We start from the raw sequence: 25,785 nt of genomic DNA on the forward strand, positions 1-25,785 counted from the left end.
TGAACGCAGAGCTGAAGTCGATGAACAGCATCTGAACAGCACTGTTTTTGTGTTCCAGATGAGCCTGGCAGAGGTGGAGTGTGAATGGATCCAGAGTAGGGGGGAGGATAACCAGCAATATGCAACAATAGCAGAAGTAATAGCACATGCCTTGCAGAGCAGAGCAGAGCAAAAAATAAGCCATCAAAGCAAGCTTTCACAAAGAGGTGGTTGAGAGTCCAGGTTTACAAGTGCGAGGGGACCATGTGACCAGAGTGATCAGACAGTTTGCAGGTGAGGAAGTAATTGACCAAAGCACTGATTGAATATTTATTGGGATTGGGCTGCATGTTGCCAGCAGGAGTGTTACAGTTTCTTAAAATGTTTCAACCATTCACCCAATTTCACAAAAATAGCATAGTCTATCAAAAGGTATAGTGCAATGTGCTACATTTGTTGTGTTGCATTTAACAAAAATGTAAGGAGTCATGCACACCATCCTACACCAATGAGTATGGTCAGTGACAGAAATTATAGGGGTGGTATTTCAGGTAGATGGCAATCACAGGTAATTGAAGAATGAACGTGTGTCAAACAAGCTGCCTAAAATAACTTGCCTAAAACACAAATCATAATACAGGAACAATGGAATACTGGGAAGTTGAAGTCACATCTGAATGAATAAAAACAACAATAATACAGCATTTACTGTACACCTGCACAGTGTGGTTGTGTACTGTGCACATTGCTGTAAATCACTGTAAATCATTGAGCTAGAAATGTGGGGTGAGATTAATGGTAATGTGTTGGTAATTTTCAACAGTGCACCATTTTTCAAGCAAAAAACTGACCATGACTACACATTTGGCATGTAAATGAGCTTCAAATGGTAATGTGGTATTGGCATAACAACCATTTCATTAAATGGATTGTAAAACGTTGAATTATAGAACAATTTCAGACAAAAATCAGGCAAAATAAGCATTTTATGGATAACGGCCAATAGGGGGCGCCGCCAATTTGCCTCCAATGATTTTTGAAAACCTTAGACCCATAGCTAACACCCTGCCAAAAATCAGAAACTTGTCACGAAGTGAACGATTTTCACGAATTCCCTCTAGACTATTCTTTGTTTCCCTTATTTTACCTCTCTTTCTCATGTCAAGCACATTGATTTGCACTCGTGAATGAAATGCACTATAGAAATAAATTTGACTCCATTACATTTTTATGACAATTACCTGTACTTTTTACTCCTTAAATTTAAGAAACTGATGTCGTTCCTAGTAACATTCTGTCGTCATTGTCAACACTTTTTAACACATTCATATTGCGGCCACTTTTAAACACAATCTGAGATGCATCCATGTTGTCCCTTAGCCCAGGGGTTTCCAAACTTTGCCATGACAAGGCCCCCAATAAACCGCTAGATTGCAGCCGAGGTTCACTTGACATGGGCCGTGCCACAATTTTGTTTGTGCACCTGGATTTGCAACGCAATCAAGTTGGTGCATTCTTAAACCCATTGAAGTACTATAGAATGCACAATACATATATAATGAAAATTGTAAAGAAGACAATGATTCCACTGAGATTATTTAGCCCATTTTTGGTTTATTTTGGCTACTGAAGTCATTCCATTTATTAAACTATTCATTTCATTTTGCAATACTTTTCCTGCCAACCTGCCGCGGCCCCCCTGTCATCCCCTCGCGGCCCCCCCAGGGGTCCCCGCCCCCCACTTTAAGAACTACTGCCTTAGCCTACCTGCAGAAATCACACAATGTGTGCTTTTGATAAGAGATACTAGGCCACCCCGCTCCTTCTTTTTTTTGTGGCAGATCATATCCTGTATGTCTGCCTAATCAAGTATCGTATCCCATTTGCGAGTAAAGTAAATGTAAAAGTCAGTACTACTTAGTACTTTTACTTAAGCAATAATTGTTGGTGTACTACTTCTACTTTTACTTGAGTAAATATTTCCGCAGAGTATGGGTTCTTACAAAACTTTGGTACTTCTTCCACCTCTAATGACCATGAAATGCTATGCAAGTTAATTGACTATTGCTCAAATTGGTTCAAATAGATATGCTGTAGTCTGAGCAAGCGTAATAAAAAAAAAATGGAGGAACCGGGTGAACTGTCTATCCATGGGATTCAATATGGAATGGAATTGCTTAGACGTCAGGACTTCACTTGACATTAACAATATTTTGCTCACAGGCCACTGTGTTTATCCCCCATGATGGTCCATAATAGAAAATGAGTGTTCTACTTGAACTTGCATGCAAAAAAATGTATGATAGTAGGCCTGGCCTAATAGACTACCTGCCAAAAGGGCTAGTGGCTAGACCTATTGAAATGATCACTAGCCAGTTTTACAGGCATTTGGATTGTTGCCCAATGTCAATCCCTGTTGTCCATCCTGTAGGCCTATATAATAGTAAAACACATTACGGACTCCCACCATCGTTTCCTCTGCTCTTATTTATGTATGTATGGGAGTTCTGTAACATCCTGTCATTGACTGTTCTGTAACAAAATAGCGATTCCAAACAAAATTGGCCAGGTGACTGCAAAAATGAAAAGCAATATAATTTTGCCGCTTTATTGATCTATCCGATGTAGGCTAGGTAACATCTCTACAAAACACACTGAATTAAATTAAAGTGGAAAAAAATGCTAATGAATTTATCACAACCTGAGAGTCTTCTGACAGACACAAGATATATTTTTACAACAGGCCTAGAGCTCTACAAACAAGGCACTTTTTTCCTCAGTCTGCAGCTAAGTCAAAAGTGGTCATGGGCAGCTCATTAGAGTAACTAATAATACAAATCACGCTACAATAAATAGCCTAACAATTATTCACGTAGTGCAAATTGCAGAGTCGTTTAATGCCGTAGTCATGGGTCACATGATATCTTGCAGATCACCCCTCCTGGATTATCCATCCAACTGGCTCAGCCAAACAGCAGCAACAACACAATGCAGACGGCATTGACAGCTATCAAAGGCACTGCAAATCAACAGGTTGAACATTAGGTCATGAGCGAATGCAAAGATGTAAATTAGCATACGTCGGTTGATTTAGCCTACATATCTGGCAGCTGTCATCAAGTCATAGCCTACAAAACTCTCTCTCACACACCTCTCATCACTGTTCGAACAGAACGCGCGAGGTTGATCAGCTGGACCTTGATTCCTGGTTCTTCACCAAATCCCCCAACATTTTGATCCACGCTCCAGCCAACTGAATGGGGGAAAAGGACAAAATAAGGGACTGAAGGTTGCTATTCACTTGTTTACTTGTCTGTCTGTGAACTAGTCCTATCGCGCCACATAGCCTACGTCTGGCAGTTTGGAGGTGATACACCCCCTGGTCGAAACGACAAAATATATCGCATAGGCCTGAACTGACAATACAGAGAAACGTTACTTTTGCTTAGAAATCGTTCTTCGTGTAGGACAGCAACAGCATTTACTCCTAGAATCACAGCTTGAATCAAAGCATACAACGTGAACGCCATCTTGGATGTTGACAGATGACGTCAAAGGAGATGTATGGGAACTTCGAGGGGACAAAATTCGTGCGTTTTTTGCAGCGCAGAAGCCAAATCACAACAAATTTCAACATAATGATGTGTGGGTTTATGAGCCCCTTGTGCTGTTCACTGGCATGTGGGGAAAATGATACACAGTTATTATACTATTTCTGATTGTTGTTGATTGTTCTGATTGCTGATTATTTAATTGATTTGGGGGAGGTGACGGACTAATTGCTGCACCTGGACACACTATAAAATGTCAGGTGTGGCGATGACACTTTCGACTGAGTTCTTTTGCTGCCATGGACTTGCCGTGGCTTTTCGTGTTATCATGTGGGATTTCACTTTTCTTGTCAGGTCTGACTCATTGTTTACAAAATTCTATTTCAAAGTCAATAATTGTGCCCAATGCCTCAAGGAATATGTGTGTGGTTCACAAAGTCAGACCAAGTTTTCAATCAAGAGTGAATGGTAATTGAATTAATGTTCTCTACTAATCTAGATCCCGCAGTTTCGTCCCCACAAAAGTCACCGTTGAGATGCCGCCTTGGCATGTTCGCGTGCAAGGATGGATCTGACTGCGTTCCATCCAGCCACGTGTGCGACGGAGAGAAGGACTGTAAAGACGGCTCTGACGAAGACAGTTGTGCCGCGGAGTGCACTTCAGGTAGATTATCTACTCCTCTCGTATTAATGGCGTTGCACTGAAGATTGTTGTGCATTTCAATGAAAAGTTACTGAATTGTCTTGGAGTCATGCGCATTTACGCATTTGGCGGTTCCAAGCACCTGGTGACGCGCACTGTACAGATCATTATCAAATCCCTAATTATCAGTTGTCAGTGCTTGTCTGAGGATCTCTGTCGTTTGAGAGATTTTTGAATCTGCTGGATTATTTCAGTGATTTGACAGAAATAGTTAATTTATTAATTCCATAGGGAAATTGAGGCAAGCAGCTTTCACATAAATATAATGCATAAATGCTATATACTTGGATGCATCATTTGTTACTTGCAAGTGAATTTGTCATTCTCCCCTTGTCAAATGATTGCTGTAGGTCAGTTTCAGTGCGCACATGGCAAGAAGTGCATCGACAAAAGCCTGGTGTGTGACGGTATTGCGCAGTGCCAGGACCAGTCTGACGAGGGAGACTGCCTGAAACCAGAGGGCTGTGTCCATCAGTGCGATGGCAAGACTCGCTGCTTGCCTGCCACCTTCCTTTGCGATGGAGAGAGGGACTGCATGGATGGCACAGACGAGGCCGGCTGTAATGGTATGCCTCCGGCAGTGGAAATGGGGTACCACCAGAGGTGGACAAGCTGGATTCAGTAGAAAGTACAAATCCTGAAAGGAGAAGATAAAGGTCCCCAACACTCATTGAGCAGTGTTGTAGACCTTTAGCCTTTGTTGTGTTGTAGACCTTTTATCTTCTGTTTGGTCCAGCACCTGTGCAACTGATGTGCGCACATTCTCCGACTTTTTTCAAAGTACAAGTCCAGGCAGATATTTCTTGTACTTGTGCTGTGAACGGAGGCGATTTCATGGATTGGCTCATCAAATGTGGAAATTGGAGAGTTTCAGTGTATTAATTGGAGTGGAAAAATTCTAACATGTTGAACAATTCAGCACACGTGTTTTGCACAGTCGTCAGAAGTCTTGATCCAAGGACAACTGATTCATCTTAAGTGTTGTGCACACAGTCCTCTTGTGTGTGACCAGGACTATGAATTAACTTTTTTCATCACTAGCCAAATTTTACCAGTAGATGTTAATCACACTAGGTAAACATACTTTTCATCAGTAAAAGTGGCGAGGAAGCTTTTCTAGCTGCCAAACTGAATATTCACTAGCATTGTGAACTGGCGTTGAGGCACAGTTACACACAGGGCGCTAAATTTTGTGGCATCTAGTTCTGTCCAGGGCTGGACTGGTGGGAGAAATGGGGCCTGGGTGCTTTTGACTTAAAGGCCCCCCATCGTAATTATTTTTTTACTTTTCGGAAAATAAGGGCCCACCGGGCAATGCCCGCTATGCCAGATGGCCAGTCCAGCCCTGGTTCTGTCACACAGGCCACCAAGGCAAAGGTATTGAGGTGTTGACAATGTGATTGTTTCCAGGGGAGGCAACAGAGGCTACCCCTTCAGAAGCAGAGACTGCTACCTCTACGGCAGCCCCAATGAGATGCCGCATCGGCCTGTTTGCGTGCACAGACGGCTCTGACTGTATATCCTCCACCTACGTGTGCGACAACGAGGTGGACTGCAAGGATGGCTCTGACGAGTCAAACTGTGCTGTTGAATGCACCTCAGGTGAGACCACACTGCTCTTAGTTAACACAGTAGGTACAAGGTGTAGGTTACAGTCTCAACCCTGGAGCAATGTGGGGTACAGTGCCTTGCACAGAAAGTCATGTCAGTCACAGAAGTGAAGATACTTATCAAGGTTTAGTGAAGCTTTGGACAGAATGTGGGAAATGCTGTGCCCTCCTAGTGGCTCAACACCTTCAGTGTTGCATCTAGTCAGGCCAAGAGCAATACAAACATCGTTTCTGAGCTCCTGAAAAATTGGAAACTCCTACCACTTTGTCTGGAAGCAAATAACCAGTACAAACCAAGGCGTCAACCATGCCGTTTGGGAAATGTCAATTGTTATGCTCTTGGTCAGTCAAAGACGATAATCAGGCTAGGTCCAGGCCTAAGCACGGTCCCTGTGGCCAGGGTTGCCAGATGTGACTGATTTCCAGCCCAAGAAATGCTCAACCTGTCTGGAAGCCCTAAACACCGCCCAACTTGAACTAAGTTCTATTCTATTGATTTCTATGGCCATACATTTGCAGAAAACCCTGCCCATACCTGCAGACAGTCATCCTAAGCAGCCCACTTGGGAACCTCCCGATTTTGCAAGTTCCAATAGTTCCATCTAATTTACTTTGATCATTCATTTAATTCTAAATTGTGAGGCGATTACGTGACTTTTTCAAAGCGGAATGAAGCTTTATTCAGAATTGAAGTGGGCGGCCCACATGCAGTACACTGTGCTAAGTGACCTGTATTACATGGCCGCAGCATTGCTATTGTATCCGTCATTCTTCAGGGGATTTGACATCTGTGCAAATGATAAACTTGGTTGACCGCATGAACCTCTTTCATGGCTCACACTCTTTCATGGCTGTGCTGTGCTGTGCAGATCAGTTCCAGTGTGCCCATGGCAAGAAGTGCATTGACAAGGTCCAGGTCTGTGATGGTGTAGCGCACTGCCAGGACCTGTCCGACGAGGGCGACTGCTTGAAGATGGACGGCTGTGCCCATCGCTGTGACAACAAGACTCGCTGCCTGCCAGAGTCCTTCCTGTGCGATGGGGAAAGGGACTGTCAAGACGGCACAGATGAAACCCGCTGTAGTAAGTTTGGCCAGAAACAAACTACCGTACGTGCGTGTGACCGTATCACGATACATGTATAGATACGGAGGCATCAGTATTGATATTTCATGTGCAACAAACGAGTAATTTATAAAGTTGCTGAAACTGCATCTGACCATTGCTCCTTGCTATGCAGTTGGCTGACGGCTTTGTGAAGGCTGTGTTTTCCATACACTATAGTGTAACTGTTGCCCTACAGAAAAACAAGAGTAACATTTTAATTATACATGTCTGTTTTCTTAATGTTAGAAAAAGAATAAAAGCGTATAAAAGTCTAAAATATCAGGACTGATATCATCTTGAAGACCATGTATCTGGATGCACATGTATCGCAATATGTATGGTATCGTGACCCCTGTGTCGGAATGGGTTATAGTATAGTGAGATTGTTGCCAATACCCACCCCTAGTGTGTATAGTGCCTTTGTTGACATTGGGAGTGTGAGGGGCATGTACAGTATTTATGTAATGCAGTATTTTTAAAGTTCTAGAGGAGTTAAAATATCCCCCACACACATCCATCTGTTGGAAACTGTGTGCCTGTACGTCTTAGTGCTTCCCTTTTCAAAAGATGAGATTTATACGCTACTTTGGAGACTCTGAAACCGTATCCTTCCTGATTGCATACAATCTTGCCATCTGTAATCAGACATCTTGTGTCTTTATGAAAGTATTCGTGCCTCTACTCCTGTGCCTTCCTCAGCTGCTGAGGCCTGCAGCAACGCTGAGTTCCGCTGTGCCAGTGGCCAGTGCGTGTCCATGGGGGTCCACTGCGATGGCCACCCCGACTGCAGGGACCGCTCGGACGAGGAACGCTGCATGGAGCCACCACCCTGCGCCACCAACACCCGATGCCCGCACAGCCACGAGTGCTTGCTGGAGGACTGGCTCTGCGACGGTGACCAAGATTGCAAGGACGAATCCGATGAAAAGGTGGGGTGTTTTTAGGGCTTTTGCGCCTTTATTTGTGATATGATGGTCAGGGCGACAGGAAATGAGTGGGGAGAGAGAGACTGGAAAGAACGGGCAAATGAACCGGGCCTGAATTGAACCTGGGTCACCAGCGTTGTAAGCTAGTGCCCTACCAGGCCATGGTAGGGCCAAGACTTGGTGATTTGTTGTGTATCTGTTCCATCATATATTTTTTGTGTATCTATTCCATCATATATTTTTTTAAGTTGCATGCACATTGAGGAAAGTCATTCTAGGAATCTTTTTTTCCTTTTTCAGGAAGTATTCACAATTAGACTTCAGATCAATTTGTTGCATTTTTATTTGTTTGGTTTGTCTAGGTCAGGGGTGAGGAACCTTTTGTGTTCAGAGGAATTTGAAGTAGCCTCTCGAATGAAAATCAGGATTTCTCCCTGAGGAAGGCCTATATTGAAGGCTGCCACCTTAAAACAGACCCCACCTTCTCTTGGTCGCCTGAATATGACTTGACTGTATTGTAAATCTAATTTCTAAGATTCCTTTACAAAATGTAATATTTCATGTGAAGCTGTATAACATTAACATTTATTTTGGGAGTCGGATAAAGCGGCCTCGAGGCCATAAACGGCCCTCGAGACATGGCTTACCCACCCCTGGTCTAGGTATTTTCCCTTGTATGTACTCACTACATGCACTTTTCTAACTGGTTTTGTTTCAGAACTGTGAGGCAGTGGAGGTGGCCTGTGGGGAGTTCCAGTGGTGGTGTGCCTCAAAGACCCAGTGTGTCCCCAAGGCCTGGAGGTGTGATGGCGCAAAGGACTGCAGTGATGGGAGTGATGAGCTGGACTGTAAGTCTGAGTATGCTGCGTCCTAATTTTTGTCTTTCTGCCTTGATTTTGTGGAGTTAGAAACTGGAATGTCAAAAATCACCCTATCTTGCAATGGTGAGTTTTTAATTTCCTGGATCACCAGCAAATGTAATCACTTGTTCCTTTTGTCATTTCCAACAACTCTCAGAAATTTCATCCAAAAACTTTTTGACCAAAAACATAACCTCCTTGGCAGATATAATAACTCACACCTTTTATTTATAAAAAAGGGTAGAGGTCCAGTTGTCACTCCATTGTAGAGTAGAGGGCCTTTATCCCAAAGGAAATTAACCCATTGATTCTGAATGCTGCGTTTATGCTATACTGACATAGCCGCCTGGAGTTGCAAAGACAATGTGTTCAGGCTCATTAGATTTTTTTTTAAATTATTTTTTTAAAGTTGGCATGTTAGAGCTGAATGAACACATTCCGATGCTAGAGGAGGGTCTTTTGATCTGTAAAGGCAACTCATTTCATGTTTTATGTGCATTGGAGGCTGAGCTATTTGGGTTTTTATTGGATGAGGGCACCGTTTTCCAAAAAGGGCTTAGGCATTTGGTGCCTTTGGTAAAAATGGGCTAAGGTGTCTAGTAGCCCCACGCTGTACATTGACCAACTGTTGTTTTATGTCGCTTTGCAGAAGGCTCCAGTCTCTTTACACACAGACAGACTACTACTGCAGTTTGTGATGCAGTTCACCTGACTTTGAAATGACAGTCTTCCATTCTGTGCCATGCCTCCTCCACAGGTAGTCCAGCTGTGTGTCCCTCTCACCTGTTTCAGTGTGGCAGCTCTGAGTGTGTCTACATCGGTCTGGCCTGTAACAGTAAACCTGACTGTCAGGATGGTTCGGACGAGGGTGGGGACTGCCTTACTGATCGCTGTGCCGCTGCTGACCAGTCCCATTGCTCACACTTCTGTTACAGCTCTCCACGTGGAAAAGTGGGTATTTTGATTTACTTTATTTGCTCTTTGAGATGGAGAATGATGCACACATTCAGAATGTAGACACGCACTTAAATTGGGTTTTAAGATTATAATTTTTGACAAGCTATTAGGAGGAAATCGAAACTAAAGTGATATTGTTTTTACAGGCATTGTCATTTCGTGTAAAAGACGAATTGTTAATTTGTCTATGGCATTTTTCAGAAATGTGGTTGTAGGCCAGGGTTTAAGCTTCAAGCAGATGGGACGAACTGTGTGGACATTGACGAGTGTGGCGACAATGGCCTTAACGCGTGCAGTCAGCTTTGCGAGAACATCCCAGGCTCTTTTGTCTGCAACTGCTCTCAAGGATATGTGCTCGACCCAGATGGCCACAGCTGCAAGATTATGGGTACATGTGTACAGCATTTCACACCACCTCAAATAATTTTCATCTCAAAGATCGCAGCCAAAAGATTATATATACACCTTAAGTTGGTACTAGGCGGTATACATTACTAGTAAATTGACTTAAGTCATCAAACCATTTTGGATATTTTTTTGTTTTATAATGACCACTGTTGCATGTTTCACTACACAGCCCTACTCGGAACATTTTCTATGATATGTCCTATGTGACCTTGTTTTAAAATGTACATTTTCTTTTCCCTCATTCAGGAGAGCCTTATTTGTTGGCTGCTGTGCAGTCGGAGTTATTCCTGATAGGGCTTCGAAGCTCCAGCCTAGACTTGTTGGTCTCCTCTGAGAAAAAGCCTATTCTGTCTGTGGACTATGACTGGCATGAGCAGAGGGTGTACTGGATCACCCTAAATGCAGATTCCATCAAGTGGTCCTCATTTGACAAGAAGAACACTGGCACAATCATCAAAGGTTTGTCAAGTGAATGTGGACAAACTGGATTGAGGAATTCAACCTCGTGCAATGTGGTGTATCCTTTTCTGCCTGAACTCCCTGGCGATTTCACTAATTAGCTCATCAACTTGAATGAAGGGTGTAGTGATACTTTTCAGAGTACAAAAAGTGTCTATACATGGGTTCAGTGTTTATAAACACAGTGTTGTGAGGAGGGGCAAGACACTGGCAGCCAACCACATGAGCTAATTTTTTTGACCGACAGCGGTTTCCAACAATCAGAGGTTGAGTTGTGTGCAGCTAGGGTCGGACAGCCAGGGGGAAACAAAAATTGAGAACCCATGTATAGGCATGCATCTCAAAAGTCATCGGTTTTGGCCTTTCGTTTTACATGTGAAAAGCTTCAGAATGCAAGCGTCAATGGTTTAAAAAAATATCTTTGGGGTAAAATGTCACAATGGGGGCTGTACTTTTATCTGCATGTCTTTATACGTATAGTCAGCACCTGAACCCAGCCTGTCCACCCCTGTGTGGTGTTTGTTAAACTGCTACTCTGTTAGCCCTTGGCAGGTCTTTGTGCATGTACAGGAGGGTTTCTTATATTGTGGGCATGTTTCGCTGCAGTTTCCTGGTTGAATGACTTGTTTGACCACAAGGTAGCAAACCGTTCAAGTATGCTTTCAACCATTTGGTAGATGTGCTCAACCAATTATCCAATCACCACCACTTCTTGACAGAGAATTCCCTCCTCTACTTCCATAACTTCACCAATTGTGAACACCGCAAGGTGTTTAAGATCCATAAATGGGTTTCCTTAAACAGAAACTGGCTGCAGTGAACGGTTACGTGGCGCTATTCCGACATGTCGCTATTCTGACGAATACTGACACGTTTTCCCCTGTCCGCCGCTATTCCTACATGCCACTATTCCGACATCCCTAACCCCTAAAAAGTGTCGGAATGGCGGCATGGCGGCATGTCGGAATAGCGCTATGTCGGAATAGCGATTGCCCCCTCCGCAGTGAACATGGCCTGTGTCTTGTAAGCGTGGTCTGCACACTGAGTATAAGCAAAAAAAATTGTGTCATTTCATCAAACTGCAACATTTCAGTTTACAAGTGGGATTTTCCTCAGGTATACTACTACCATTGTCTGGCACCTGGATTATTGTAGATGTGCGCACCACAACCTCCAAACACCTGCATCTTGTCGGAATCAATGGCATGCTGTTTGCCCTTAGTAGTCTTGAGCTGTGCATGTATCTAAATTAGCATTTCTAATATTGTGTCTTGTAGGAATCAATGTGAACAGCATAGCCGTGGACTGGGTTGGAAAAAATCTGTACTGGATTGATGGTTTTGGCAGTCAGATCAACGCCATTGGGTTGGAGCAATCGCTGATGAAAGCCAATGACTTGGTGACCATACTGGATGAGGATATGGACCAGCCCCACTCCTTGGCACTGCTGCCAGAGAAAGGGTGGGTGAGGATTATACAAGTTTCATTGCAGACACGGGTCCCTATACACATGATTTTAAAGCACATTACAAGATAAGAAACGGACTAAATGGGCCTAAATGAAACAAATGGAATAAAATTGTACCTACTATGGTACCAGGACCTGGACATTTTGTGAGAATAGGTAACAGCCCCGAATGAGGCTATTGTTGGAAGAATGATCCAACGTAAAACTGGCAGGCAAAATTATCTGAATGATGCATAGAATTACTCGGAGTCCTTAAATATCATTTCTGTCAGGACTTGGCAGTGTATGTGGCATGTTCTAAGATGAATGTTATGTTGTGTAAAATCTTTTTTGACAAACCAGGCTGATGTTCTGGTCTGAGGTGGGCGCGGAGCCCCAGATTGAGTGTGCTGGAATGGACGGGTCAGAGCGACGGGTTCTGATCAAGAAGGAGCTGAGGTGGCCTGCTAGCCTGGCTGTAGACCCGCTGGGACTGAGGCTCTTCTGGACGGACGAGAAACTCAAGTGCATCGGCTCTTCAACTCTGGAGGGCGGGGACATCCAGGTACTGTAGCTCATCCATTCTCTGTAGTTTGGCCTTTGTTTGCCCCAATAAACTCAACTTTGTACACTGTTTTGATGGGCATTTTGTGTATGATGAATATTGATGGAACGTTTTTAAAGTAGGACCACAAGAGTACATGGGCAACTTGCCCTCCCCAGAGCATTAGTTAAATGGTTAAATGTTGTTAATATTAAATATTATTAATATTTGCATATTACGTGTTTAATGTTGTATCCATAATTTCTTGTTTCAACTACTGTAGCTTCTGCAATTGATGGAGACTCAGAGCCCATTTTCTGTGTCGGTGTTCAACGACATGGTGTTCTGGTCCGATACAAAGAGGGGCACCATCCAGAAGGCTCTCAAAGCCACGGGGAAGAGACGTGAGGTGGTACTTAAACGACCTGGACAGCCCTTGGGCTTGAAAGTGAGTACAGCACTGGTGTCACTTTTACTGTTTATGAACTTTGCCTTTGCTGCTACTAGGTCTGACTGTCAGAACAAAGAAATTACTTGGAAATCTGGAGTACAACAATGACAAACTCTCGAATCTTCAATCTTATGCTGATGTTATGTTGTACCAGAATTTAAAAAAAATGGTGTGCTCTGAGCGTTGTCAGTGGGACTTCCTTTTTTCCCCCTCGCACTAAAGTTGCATTCTGGAATCTACTGTCCCTCTCATTTCCAGGTCCTGCATCATCATTTACAGGCAAGAGGCGCCAACGTGTGTGCAAAGCATCAGTGCTCTCATCTGTGTGTGGTGGCGCCGGGTCCAAAAGCGGTGTGCAAGTGTCCAGCCCATCTTCTGCTTGCTGAGGACGGGCTGACTTGCTCCAGACCAAAGGACACCTCCTTTGTCTTTGTGCAAACTACAAATGCCCTCACTCAGGTGATCCTGCACAGGAGATGGATTTGTTTCCCTGACTTGTACTTGTATTTGCCATGTTTACAGTAGGGGAGTAAATGATAACCAATGTGTATCGATGCATCGACTCTATGATCGTATCGTATCCTGTTGCATTCTTAAGTATTGAAAATAATTTAATCACTGCCGTAAGGAATCGATATAATCATGTAGGCTGTGTTTTACACCCCTAGTTTACACATTAGCCTCTGAAGATTTCTCCATGGGGAACGCTGATGTTTACTGAAGTTTGGAATTTCCACGCGTCTACGACTGTTGGACATATTCCACTAAACTTCTGTAAAACCGAAACGGACTGTTACTCTTTGTGTTTGCGTTTTCTGCTTGTACATCCTTATTTTCCATTGGATCAATAAAATAACTTCACTTTACATTCTGGGACGGCCCATCAGATGTACCTGCAGGGCCGTAACCATGGCAACAACCTGAAAAGCTGGCCCGAGCACCGCCGGCTGGAGCTCCCCAGCATGAACGAGCCCACCGTGTTCGACTTTACTGTCAAGGACCTGACGCTGTACCTGGCTGATGCCACCAAGGCCTCTGCGGAGCTCTTCAAGGTGCGTAGATGTGGAAATGGTAGATGCTGTGTGTTGACCACCACTTTCTATTGGAACGAACAAACGTTTAACCACGGTGGCATAATGCTTTGGGGTGTGACGCTGCTTGAATGCACAGCAATGTGCAAACTGTCCTAGGTGGCAGTAATGTATATACTGATGCTTTGACAAAGGAAGCCTGTATCATGATGGCAGGTATTTACACTGGGTGAAGAGTTACTTATTAAATATTCATGAAAAGATCAAATTTGGCAATAAGGCACAGTTTCAATGAGCAGTATAGTTGCAATACCTACTCTGGCCACAATCCTACACAGTGCACCTTTAACACAAGGCAAAAAACTGAACGTTACAGTAAAGTAATTTCTCAAGGGGGGCTATATAGTAGTCTGGGCAAAAAACAACTGTTGACTCATTCAAACAGTCTGGCGAAAGCTAAGAGGAATCCGTGTGGAGCGTCGGAGATGGTCTGAGCTTACTCTGAATTCGAAACTCCAATGAATTTAAATGGCAAATTGTGCTTTACTAGCATGACTGTCACAATATGGTGTTGCAAAAGCATACAAATAACAAGACAAATGTGTGAATACTGTTACCTTAACCAATCAGTAACGGACTTCGCTTGTTCTGCGAGTTCTGCGTCACCACTCCACTGTTTGCTGATTGGCTTAACGGTGAGTAAACCAAGCTAGGAGGGTTTCGCCAGACTATGTGCGGAGCCAAAATCTTTGGGTGGAAGTTCTACATAGGATGGCATTGCCAGACTAGCTCTACAGCCCCCAGGGTACTAAGGGAGCCGCTGGCAGGCTTGTGATAAGGTCAAGGGGGGGTGTGTTCACAAAGGTTGAACCACTGCTCTAAAATATCCGATGTGTGTTGAAGGTGAAGGAGTCGTCGCTGGTGTCCAGGGGCCAGCTGCTGCGCTTGGGCAGGGACTACCTGACCGCCCTGGCCGTGGACTGGATCACCCGCAACCTCTTCTGGAGCAGCGTTAAGCAGCCTCGCGTTCAGGTGACCTCGGCCCAGGGCATGCACACCGCCGTACTGATCCGCGATGGGCTGGCTCAGGGTGGCGTGGATGCCATCGCTCTGCACCCGCCCAGTGGACGCATGTGCTTCATGGACCACGCAGGAGATGGAGGGCAGGAGTCCCAGGTAAACTTTAAGAGCTCTTGCAAAACGATGTGCAGTATATCATTTATATCATCATATCATCTTACTGTTTAAATGTTTGAGTTTGAATTTGATATTGAAGTATCAGAACCTTTAACCCAGTTCCAATTTTCCTGATGCTGTCTTTGTAGTTAAATGGCCTGTATAGCATTTTGGGAAAGAGCTTGTCACTTGGGTTATGTTGGTACGTCTGCCTTTTTTGATGTCATGTCAGGTGGAGTGCGCGTTCATGGACGGCAGGAACCGTACAGTGGTGAAGAGGAGTTCAGCACAGTTGGGCTCGCTGGCTCTGTCTGAGGATGGCGGCACTCTGTACTGGGCTGACACAGGTTTGTTTTGGATTCTTTGCTTTGGTTGGAGTAAATATTTCCCCTGAGGTAACACTGAGAAATACTGGTCTACTTGTATGAATGCTTCTCCTGACACAGAGGTGAAGTAGTCTACAAACTTTTTTAGACTGGGGACCATTTTGTGCAGCCAAAAATCTTCAGGGACCACCTGTTAACTGAATTGACAGTTAAGGGGTGCTAATTTGACCCTGCCAATTTCAATGCAGGACACTTTTTATTCACATTATAAGCCTGTCTTGAATTTAAAATATGACTTCAGCTTTGTTACAAATGTAGCCTGCTGTTAGCTCAACCACCAGTAGTCCCCGGACCACACTTTGAGAATCACTACTAGACTGTCTGCTCAGCTTTCCCAGAAGTGCCATTGTAACGAGTACAGTAGATGTTCTGCTCATCCAAACTTTGTAAACTTGTGTTTGGTTCTGAGGAGGCCTTTTTTATTCAAACCGAACTCGGTAGTTTTCCCTCTTCCATCTTTAAAATGTAAATGAGAGCTTCTCATTTACGTTTTAGAGTAATGTGAATGCTGTACTCCAATCTCTTGCAGATGCTGGCACCATCGTGTCAATAGGCGTGGATGGATCAGGATACAAGGAGGTTAAAAAAGATACTGGGCTGAGGGCTTTTGCTGTCATAAATGGAGTGCTGCTGTGGGTGACCAAGACTGGTAAGGAATGAATGATGGCCTCAAGTGTACATGGTTGTAAGCCTACATCACCATTAGGTGGTGCTATGTAGACACGGAAGTGCAGTTGTGCTGTTCTACATTTGCCTTTATGTGACTACACGTTGGCCTACTCGTCTTGCAATAAGTAAACTTTGCCTGTAGACTTGAGTGTGCCATGTTTTGCCTCCTTAGACAGAACCAAGTTTTGGTTCAGAGATGATGGTCAAAAGGACAAGCTGTGGTTTGAAGTGGACACGGATGTTGGTGCTCTGAAGGCGTTCAGCAAATCCAGCCAACTGGGTGAGTGTGGACTATGCATCTCCCTTGGCATACAGTTTGATGCCTAATGTACAAGGTTCACTACGCTAAAAATTGTTAAAAGCAGTTTTAAAGGATTTAAATTTAAGTATTTAAATGTAGTACGATTCATAAATTGATCAAATTTGTAAATGGAGAGCATGCAATTTGAAGGTGAACTAGGTAAAACTTTCTGTACTGGGTCAGACCGGTAAAGATCTCCATGTCCACCATTTAAAATTTCCCGTTATGGACAAGAGACACCTTCATGTAGGAAGTGTAATTTTCCCAGCCAGAATTGGCACTTAAAAATTTCAATAGTAAATATTAATATAAGAGTGGTTGTGAATGAGTAGCATGAACTCTGTTAACAAATGACTGAAATACATGCTCTACATTTTAAGGGGATGAAATCCCTTTAAAGACGGACAATTTGCCACTCTGCAGATGCCATTTTGTCTACTCAAGGGGTGCATCCCAATATGTGTCCTTGCCTCCTCCACTTGTGCTTGTCTCCTCGTCCCGCCTCCTGGCCCCTCCTCCGTGGAGAAAACGATAAAGTTTCCCAGCTGTCAGCCTCGCCACAACAACATTTGAGGGACTGTTTTTCATTCACCATCCCTATTGCAAATGAGAAAAAGACTTTACAATTGAGCTTTTGCAAGATATTGAAATATAATGCTGTTGTCAGTGATGTCATTATGATGAGAAGCAAGTGGAGGATGCAATGTCACATATTGGGATGCACTCAAGGGACATGCATGTCAATTCTGGATGCAGTCAACATTTTGTAACGTTTTATCTGAATTCCAAAGGAACCAACCAGTGCTCAAACGGCAATGGTGGCTGCACACACCTGTGCCTTCCCTTCCCTGGGGGCCGGACTTGCAGGTGTGCCCATGACCACCAGTCTCCTGATGGGAAGACCTGCTCACCTGACAAGCACTGCCCTGCTGGCTTCAAGTCCTGTCTGGATGGACAGACGTGCCTTCCCACCGACAAGTTCTGTGATGGCCATCCAGACTGTCCGGACCACTCGGATGAAAACTGTGAGCCCATATATTGGAGGGTTTTTGTTTTTTTGCGCGCTAACCCTGTTGCATAGACTTTTGACAAAGTTAACTTGAATTAAGTTGAAAAGAATTAGTGGCATTCTTCATTACCTAGATGTAGTCTTTTTAGATCGTATTCGTTTTCAAAATTGTCCATCAACTTCATAAACTCCAGGAGTCAACAGGGAAGCCAGTAAGCAAATTTGGAGGTCCACACATTTATTCCTAAACTTCCTGTTATTAATTCATTCCTCCCCTTTTTATTAATTCAGGCAACCACCAGACAGTGGGATCCAAATCTGGTTCCCCTGCTGCCTCATTGGCTCCCCCAGGTGGCGCAGTCTCCCCACCCTCCATATCCAGTGACGTCGCAGTGAGGAACCTGGGGGCATCTGAATGTGACGACAGCCTGTGCCAGGGCCGTGGCACGTGCATCTCCCGCAACGGCGCCACGTTTTGCGAATGCGCTGTGGGCTATGGCGGCGATCGCTGTGAAGACGAGCTGTCTGGCCTGAGCGGGCCAATCACCTATGGAGCTGCTGGAGGAGGGGCGGGGCTTCTGGTCATTATTGTGGTGCTCGCCATGGTGAAGAGGAGGACCTCAAGTCAAGGGTAGCCTTTGCTCTTTGATCATTAATCACTCATTTTTAAAGCATAACAAAGGCAAAAAAGTACAATTGCTCAGATTTTTACTACTGTTTTTAAAAGTATTACTTGGTTGACATTTTAAATCGTACCGCTTTGACTGTTTACGCTGAGCAAAACCACAAGTCTAATTTTTCTCCTATCTCCCCTAATGTTCTCCCCAGAGCCAGCCCTGAGCTAGGAGAAACCAACATGGATGTGCTGGAGAAACTAGACACATCTCCCCTGGAATGTCCCTCCTCCACCAAAGAGCCTAATGTCAGTGAGGTATTCTAATTCTTGCCTTATTCTTTTATACTCGTTCATATTCTGAGGTGTACTTTTTTGCTTTTGCATTTCTAAATACGGTTATATTGAAGTGCCCTGACCATTTCATTGGGTTTTTACAGGAAGTTGCAGCCTCGGTGGACTAGATCTCAACATGAATTTTAAAGACCGTCTTTGATACATAAAAAATAAAGGAAGTGTTGTACTTCTACACCGTTGTCTGTTCTCTGGTCATTTCATCCTTGAGCCAAATATTAAATGCACCACAAGAACGTGTAGAAATGTGTATTGTACTTCTACAACATTGTCTGTCTGGTCATTTCATACTTGAGGCAAACATTGCTGCAATATAAGGACATATAGACATTTCTGTTCAGAGGGACCTGCTCAAGTTCTGACATTTAATGGGAAGGCTCTTCAATGTCTTCAAGTTCTCGGTTCTACCAACTGCTGCCTTGCATGGCCCAATTGCGCACACAACACTCACTGCATTTTAACAACATTAAAAACAACTGACAGGAAAGGGTGAGACCGTAGCTGAGACTTGAGTTTCTTTTTTTAAAAGCTTCATAAAATCAAATTCTGTAAATGAGTAAGAAGAACTGTTAACAAGGCAGACATAACAGTCCTGGAAGTTGCTCTCCCAAAGGCCAAAATGAATGGAAGAATTGGATATAGAGGTGTCAGGCAGGCAAACGCACATCAGCCTCATCCCAGACAAGACTATTCCCATAAAACTCCCAAATGTCAGGTCTTAATACAAATACCTTGGTGTCTATGGACTTGCAATGTGAGTGAACTGTCCCATGAGAGCGTCTGTACCAAGCTCCAACAGTGGATGTACTTGAAAGTGATCTAGGTTGTATATGGTGTTAATGGGCTTCTGTTTTTATTTTTCCAAATGATCTTGGTGTGATGAAGTATGGTGTGCAAACATGGTGCGAAAATCCGTTAAAAACCAAGTTGGGCTTCTGGTTAACTGGACTGAAGATTGTTGGTCACCAAGATCATGATGTATGCAGTCCCTCTACAGAAAGTCAGTGCACAGGGAGACACTGAAGATTCTAGAGCACCCCACAAATAAACTGTAATCATTCTGCCCTCTGCTCTAAGGTGCCGTTTCCGTTTCCGTAGCTGGATATTTTTATATGTGGATATTTTTTTCTCCTGCTTGTATTGGTTTTGCAATGGTTTTGGCCTTCCGTTTCCACGTAGCAGATATTTAAAAATCCAGGTGCAGGAGAAAAAAATAGCAGGAGAAAAACCTGTTTAGGGGTCTGAAACGCATTTGTTACAATGGAGGATTTTTTTTATCCACATGTTGCGTTTACACATAGCAGGAGGAAAAAAATACCCTGCTAAAAAAATATCCTGCTACGTAGAAACAGCACCTAAAACCACAATATTAACTGCCATACAGAGAATTAGAACAGGTGTTCCATTTCAACTGTCACTCTAAACATTCTATTCTTAACGAGCACCTGCACTAGAATTCTACTGTACAGCTCTTCAAGGCCAGTGCTTCAGGACTCAGCATGAATACACACACACACACACACACACACACTGAGTGACCCACACGAGCAACATTTACTGTACCTGTAGGGGCCTTACAGCAGTTTCACAGATGATGATCATGATGACGATGTGGAAGATGACTATTATGGAAGATATAACCCAAACCCAGGGTAGAGAGTGTGTGTGAATGTGGTGTGGTGTCAGTACTCACTGTAGGTGGGTAATTGCGTCCAAGATGCTGTAGAAGGCTAGAGTTCCTGCCCTGTGATCCACATACACTCCTGTTCTGGAGTGGTCCACTAGAGGGAGTTCAGACTCTTCATCAGTGTGTGTGTGAAAGTGGTTATAAGTTCAATCTGCACTGGGGCGTCACATCCGGTGCTTTTAGGAAATATGACATTTGGTGGTGCACTCCCAGTTTGTGACAATGCTGCCGATTTCAAACTATGTTGAGTTCTACATACTTATGCCTTAATAAACTTCAACCTAACTCTTAGGGATATAGATTAACCAACAAGAACAAAATAATCAGACATAGAGTTCTTTTTATTTTTTTGTCTTCCTTTCATTTCTGTGAAATTGATTATGGCAGATTTTCGAACACAATGCCAGATTCATTGTATATTTCTTGCAGGAGTAACAAAGCTGTGTCCTCTGATTCCCTAATGAAAGAGGAACCTTGGTTAGCTTAAAATGAAATATAAATGTAATCAAAATGAAACCAAAATTCTCTCTCTCCCTCCCTCTCTCCTACAAACATACACAATACACTTACAGTAAAAAAAAAATATACTGTATAATTCATAAACCCGTGTAACACTCGAGCATGCACACACACACACACACACACACACACACGCACACGCACACGCACACACACACACACACACACACACACACACACACACACACACACACACACACACACACACACACACACACACACACACACACATTTTCCCCCCAATATGTGTATTCCAGTCCTAGCCCTGTCCTTGTGGCCTGGTGTTTGACACAGTGACATCATGATAAGGCCACAAGGAGGCAGGTGAGCAAGGGAGGACAGGAGTCCACATATTAGAAAGAACACACACACACACACACACACACACACACACACACACACACACACACACACACACACACACACACACACACACACACACACACACACACACACACACACACCAAGTTCTCATACCAATAACATAAGTGGCTCTGTATGGCAAACAGGTATTCATTGATGCTCTCCATGGCTGTCTGCTGCAGGACATAGTCAATGCGCCGGCCCCTATTCAGCATCCCAGGAGAGCTGCGATTGGTCTTGCCAGACTGGAGGAGGGATGAGCAGGAGGCTGCAATGGAGCGGAATAGAAGCATTGACAGTAAATAGAATAGAAGGGAGAAGAAAAAACTTCGTCATCGTCCTCAAAGGATGAATAAATGTGTGTGTCTGTGTCTGTGTCTGTGTCTGTGTGAAATACCATGTGAAATATTTATATTGTATTTTAACATCACATATATACAGTATATAATACACTTTATTTAAAATAAATAAATGATCTAAAACATTTACACTTCCATGTGTTGAATCCCTCTAGCATTTCACAATGTATAATTCACTGTGCTTGTAGAATATACACATAATAATAATAGTCCTACCACTGTCAACACTGCTATGGCTGCTACTAATTGCCTACTACAACCACTACTACTGCTGCTATTACGTAATATTTCTCTTTCTGCTGCTGCCAATCCTGATGAACTAAATGATCATTTAAGCCTGCAAAATGCCTTGGGCATTTTTTTTAATGTTTTGAAGTATATACGATGAGTTGTCATCAAAATCATGTCAATCAGGTGAATTTTGAGAAACAATTTGTAGCTGAAATGCATAGTAGATGGATGGACCTCGTCTCCCAAAACACTTGATGAACCTGATACCCTGATGTCACGTGGGGGCGTTCCCATGCCTCACCATGCCAGAGCATGTCAGATGGCAAGAGTCAGGTAAATGTTCCACCTCCAATCACCCAAAAATTGCCCTCACAATGCATTTCCTCTTTGCAGTAAGCCTCTGTTATAACCTAATTGTTGCCAAAATATTAATGTCCAAGTCTTGATCTGTTAGTTAAGGCTCTCAATAACGTCATATCAATGTTGTTATGATGTAGTAGCTGAGTCTTTTCAGCGCCGACGGGCCCATCTGCACAAATAGGCTACTAGGGGTGTAAATCCCAACCTTCATGGCGATTCTATTCGATATCAATTTCTTAGGCCAACTATTTGATTATTTTCGATAATTAAAAATGCTCCATGATATTTTTTTCTTTTTTTTTTACCTTACAGGCTTGGTTTATGTATTAAAATTTTAAATAGATCAACAAAAGTTGAAATATCTGCATGCATTTCATTTGAGGGGCATCTTTATTATGGTCCGTATTACAGTATTACTACTGTATGAGTAAAATAAAATGCCTCTTAAAATCAGGGCAATACTTACAACAATCGATTAATTTATTAATAACGATTCATCGATTCTCTTGTGGATGAATCGAGTCATTGAATCATGGCCTGTAGGATCGATGCATCGATTCAAATCGATTATTATTTACACCCCTACAGGGTACACTAATTACTGCCACAAATATACCAGTTTTGTGTTTGGGAGGTGATGCATCCCGTTGGCTCTGCCCACTGCTGGAGGGCGTGTGATTGAAGAACTGCCAGGCGTACAGGAGGGCAGAAGTCATCTTGTGCTTCAGGTCTGAGCTCAATCCTCCCACTGTGTCAAACACAGCAAGTTAGTTAGTGTGTTAGAAATTGGTACGGTTGTATGGCAACAAAAAACTACAGGCCTCCTAAATTTTCAAGCAAGGCCTAGTTGAATGATACATCCCACGGATGTGCATGACATTGGACACATCATCGGTCATGTATCCTGGGGTCATCGGGTGTTTTGGGTAATTCAATATCATCCACACACCTCACCCAGGCGATTGGACCTGAGCACTTCTGATGTGCTGGTGAATAAGATGTCACCACGTCTTGTAAATGTTCAATTTGTAACCCGTGGGGTGAGTGTTACTAGTCAAGAAGCTGCTGCATTGTGCATGCTTGTGTATGTGTGTGTGTGTGTGTGTGTGTGTGTGTGTGTGTGTGTGTGTGTGTGTGTGTGTGTGTGTGTGTGTGTGTGTGTGTGTGTGTGTGTGTGTGTGTGTGTGTGCGTGACTGCATCTGTGTGTGCTGCTCCTGTTTTCTCCCCAGGCACTATGAGACGTGTGTGTCTGTGTGTGTGCGCGTGCGTGCGTGTGCGTGTGCGTGCGTGTGTGTGTTTGCGTGTGTGTGTCTTCCTTCCTGTTTCTGTGTGCGAGTGCTGCATTATGTCAAGCCTTTGTTTATGAAATTTGCCGATTGTCCTGAGAGGGGACTTAGGAACAATCTCAGTCCATGAGAAAATGCAGGGAAACATCCTGACTACATTTCTATTCATTGACACTACAATAAAAACACAATACAATACAACAACACAATAACTACAATAACAATACAATGCATTGTGGAAATATTAATCCATACATTGGCAAGTACTGTACGTATCTACGCACATCTGCATCTCCTCTGTCAGAAAAAGATTCTGTGTCTGTGCCATTAAACTTTTTCTGTTGAGAGAGAGAGAGAGAGAGAGAGAGAGAGAGAGAGAGAGAGAGAGAGAGAGAGAGAGAGAGAGAGAGAGAGAGAGAGAGAGAGAGAGAGAGAGAGAAACTCACTTTGCTGTGCCCTTTTAGTGGTGATGTGTGGGACGAGGACAGGTGGAAGACATGTGTTGGCTTGGATCAAAGGCTCGATGCGGTAAGCCACCGGGTCCAGCTGTTCCAGGAGAGACACCCCATATGGACACAACATGCATTTAAAACTTCATATAGTGTACTGGACTGTATATGGACTATACAATTCTTACATGGCACATACATGTTGTCTATGAAAGAGTCCCATTCCTCATGTTACTCATACAGTACAGAATACAGTACAAGTAAGGTACATACGTATTTCATATACTGAAAGATATAAACATTGTGCATGGAATGTCTGCTTTATTATATGGCCCATAAACTACAATCTTTGGCCATTTCTTACTTATGTAGTATTTCATAAAAATGTGTACAGGCATGCAAAAAATTCATTGTGTCTGTGTGAGGGCAGAGCTTGATGTAAAGAATCAAAACATGAGTGTGTGTGTGTGTGTGTGTGTGTGTGTGTGTGTGTGTGTGTGTGTGTGTGTGTGTGTGTGTGTGTGTGTGTGTGTGTGTGTGTGTGTGTGTGTGTGTGTGTGTGTGTGTGTGTGTGTGTGTGTGTGTGTGTGAGTGAGACACAGACAGACAGACAGACAGTCAGACAAACAGACAGACAGTCAGACAAACAGACAGACAGACAGTCAGACAGTCAGACAGTCAGACAGACAGACAGACAGGTACACTATGTATACATGCACGTGTAGGCTATCTGTTCACGTATAAGTGTGTGTGTTCTATGTGTTTGCTTGTGTATGTGCACGTGCAAGCTCAAGAGTATGAGTATGTTTTTTCTTTCTGTTGCACACGGTACGCACAGGATGGTAGATGTTGTAGAAGCCCTTGCAGGTGGGTAAGGAGTAGTCTGGGTCGATATGCCTGAGGCCTCGCACAGTGAGGAACATCCCGATGGGGGAGCCCAGCGCAAACAGCATGTAGGGGTTAAAGGACAGCTGAGGGTAGCGGATGGACACCTGTGCAAAAGAATGGACACCATGGATACATGTGTGCACTCACACACACACATATTCGTTTAGGTTTACAAACAAACACACATGCACATGCATGGAAGTGACACATTATGTGAGTGGGCTATTTGATAGCAACACAACGCAAGCTCTTAGGGAACTTCCATATTAAGGAGCAACACAATGCGAACACTGGGGAACTGCCCTGTTGTCCCTATTTTCAAAAAAGAATCCAGGAAACATAGAATCAGAAATTCCATTCCTGATTGTGTGTGTGCAATTTGTGACCTGTGCGCAGACAGTGAACTTGCAATATTTCTGTTCAGCCAAAGAGCCATGAACACCAGTGCAAGGAAGAGGGAGGAGGGGGCGAGCGAGAGAGAGAGAGAGAGAGAGAGGAGAGAGAGAGAGAGAGAGAGAGAGAGAGAGAGAGAGAGAGAGAGAGAGAGAGAGAGAGAGAGAGAGAGAGAGAGAGAGAGAGGAGAGAGACGAGAGGATGGAACGCAGCCACAGGTACAGAGAAAATAGAACAACCCACTGACCTAGCCATAGGTGACCTAGGTCAGTGGATCGTTCTGTTTTCTGTGTAGTTCTGTGGCTTCGCTTCATCCTCTCGTCTCTCTCTCGCTTGCTCTCCGCCTCCTCCCTCTCACTGATCTGTTCATGGCTCTTCGGTTGAACAGAAATATTGCAAGTTCACCGCAGCTTCAACATTTGTGTCAGAGCGGTCATTGGTGGGCAGTTATCACCTTGCCATAAACCATATGAACATGTGTAGCCAACACACACACACACACACACACACACACACACACACACACACACACACACACACACACACACACACACACACACACACACACACACACACACACACACACACACACACACACAGTATATGGGTGGACTTGTCATGGTAAAGTTTGGCTCCCTCTGGCATAGCCTACCTGGCCGACACCTAAGCTGAAGCTCTCATTGTCAACACTGCTGCTCATCAGACGCAT

General features: G+C 43.7%; 3 protein-coding genes across 4 annotated transcripts in view; 1 reads left to right on the plus strand and 2 right to left on the minus strand.

Moving 5' to 3' along the window:
* Window positions 1–2,561: 2,561 nt before the first annotated feature.
* On the minus strand, window positions 2,562–3,542 carry LOC134445548 (immediate early response 3-interacting protein 1-like). Its single transcript, XM_063194599.1, has 3 exons — window positions 3,419–3,542; window positions 3,131–3,232; window positions 2,562–2,998 (listed from the first exon to the last, which is right to left on the minus strand). Exons 1-3 carry the CDS (start codon window positions 3,507–3,509, stop codon window positions 2,943–2,945), a joined length of 249 nt encoding a protein of 82 aa, XP_063050669.1. The 5' UTR covers window positions 3,510–3,542; the 3' UTR covers window positions 2,562–2,942.
* Window positions 3,543–3,809: 267 nt separating this feature from the next.
* Window positions 3,810–18,715, plus strand: lrp13 (low-density lipoprotein receptor related-protein 13). 2 transcript variants are annotated; one of them, XM_063195764.1, is made up of 23 exons: window positions 3,810–3,884; window positions 4,030–4,194; window positions 4,584–4,799; window positions 5,644–5,835; window positions 6,713–6,925; window positions 7,649–7,878; window positions 8,594–8,723; window positions 9,493–9,686; window positions 9,894–10,080; window positions 10,347–10,559; window positions 11,837–12,020; window positions 12,370–12,571; window positions 12,834–12,998; window positions 13,260–13,460; window positions 13,889–14,053; window positions 14,936–15,208; window positions 15,441–15,555; window positions 16,124–16,243; window positions 16,436–16,543; window positions 17,356–17,589; window positions 17,865–18,204; window positions 18,402–18,504; window positions 18,627–18,715. In XM_063195764.1, exons 1-23 carry the CDS (start codon window positions 3,830–3,832, stop codon window positions 18,648–18,650), a joined length of 4,029 nt encoding a protein of 1,342 aa, XP_063051834.1. In that variant the 5' UTR covers window positions 3,810–3,829; the 3' UTR covers window positions 18,651–18,715. The 2 variants fall into 2 exon arrangements, with proteins under 2 accessions (XP_063051834.1, XP_063051835.1); XM_063195765.1 differs by having other exon boundaries at window positions 18,402–18,495.
* Window positions 18,716–20,550: 1,835 nt separating this feature from the next.
* LOC134446400 (SEC23-interacting protein-like) overlaps window positions 20,551–25,785 on the minus strand; it is a 14,673-nt gene continuing 9,438 nt past the window's right edge. The window contains exons 10-15 of the mRNA XM_063195767.1: window positions 25,729–25,785; window positions 24,632–24,787; window positions 23,793–23,892; window positions 22,676–22,807; window positions 21,224–21,377; window positions 20,551–20,684 (exon numbers count right to left, since the gene is read on the minus strand). The exon at window positions 25,729–25,785 is cut by the window's right edge and continues 153 nt beyond it. Coding sequence (XP_063051837.1) covers window positions 20,606–20,684; window positions 21,224–21,377; window positions 22,676–22,807; window positions 23,793–23,892; window positions 24,632–24,787; window positions 25,729–25,785 — 678 coding nt within the window. The 3' untranslated portion in view covers window positions 20,551–20,605. The remainder of the gene's footprint in view (window positions 20,685–21,223; window positions 21,378–22,675; window positions 22,808–23,792; window positions 23,893–24,631; window positions 24,788–25,728) is intronic.

Source organism: Engraulis encrasicolus, chromosome 3 (assembly GCF_034702125.1).
Source record: "Engraulis encrasicolus isolate BLACKSEA-1 chromosome 3, IST_EnEncr_1.0, whole genome shotgun sequence".
Lineage (NCBI taxonomy): Eukaryota > Metazoa > Chordata > Actinopteri > Clupeiformes > Engraulidae > Engraulis > Engraulis encrasicolus.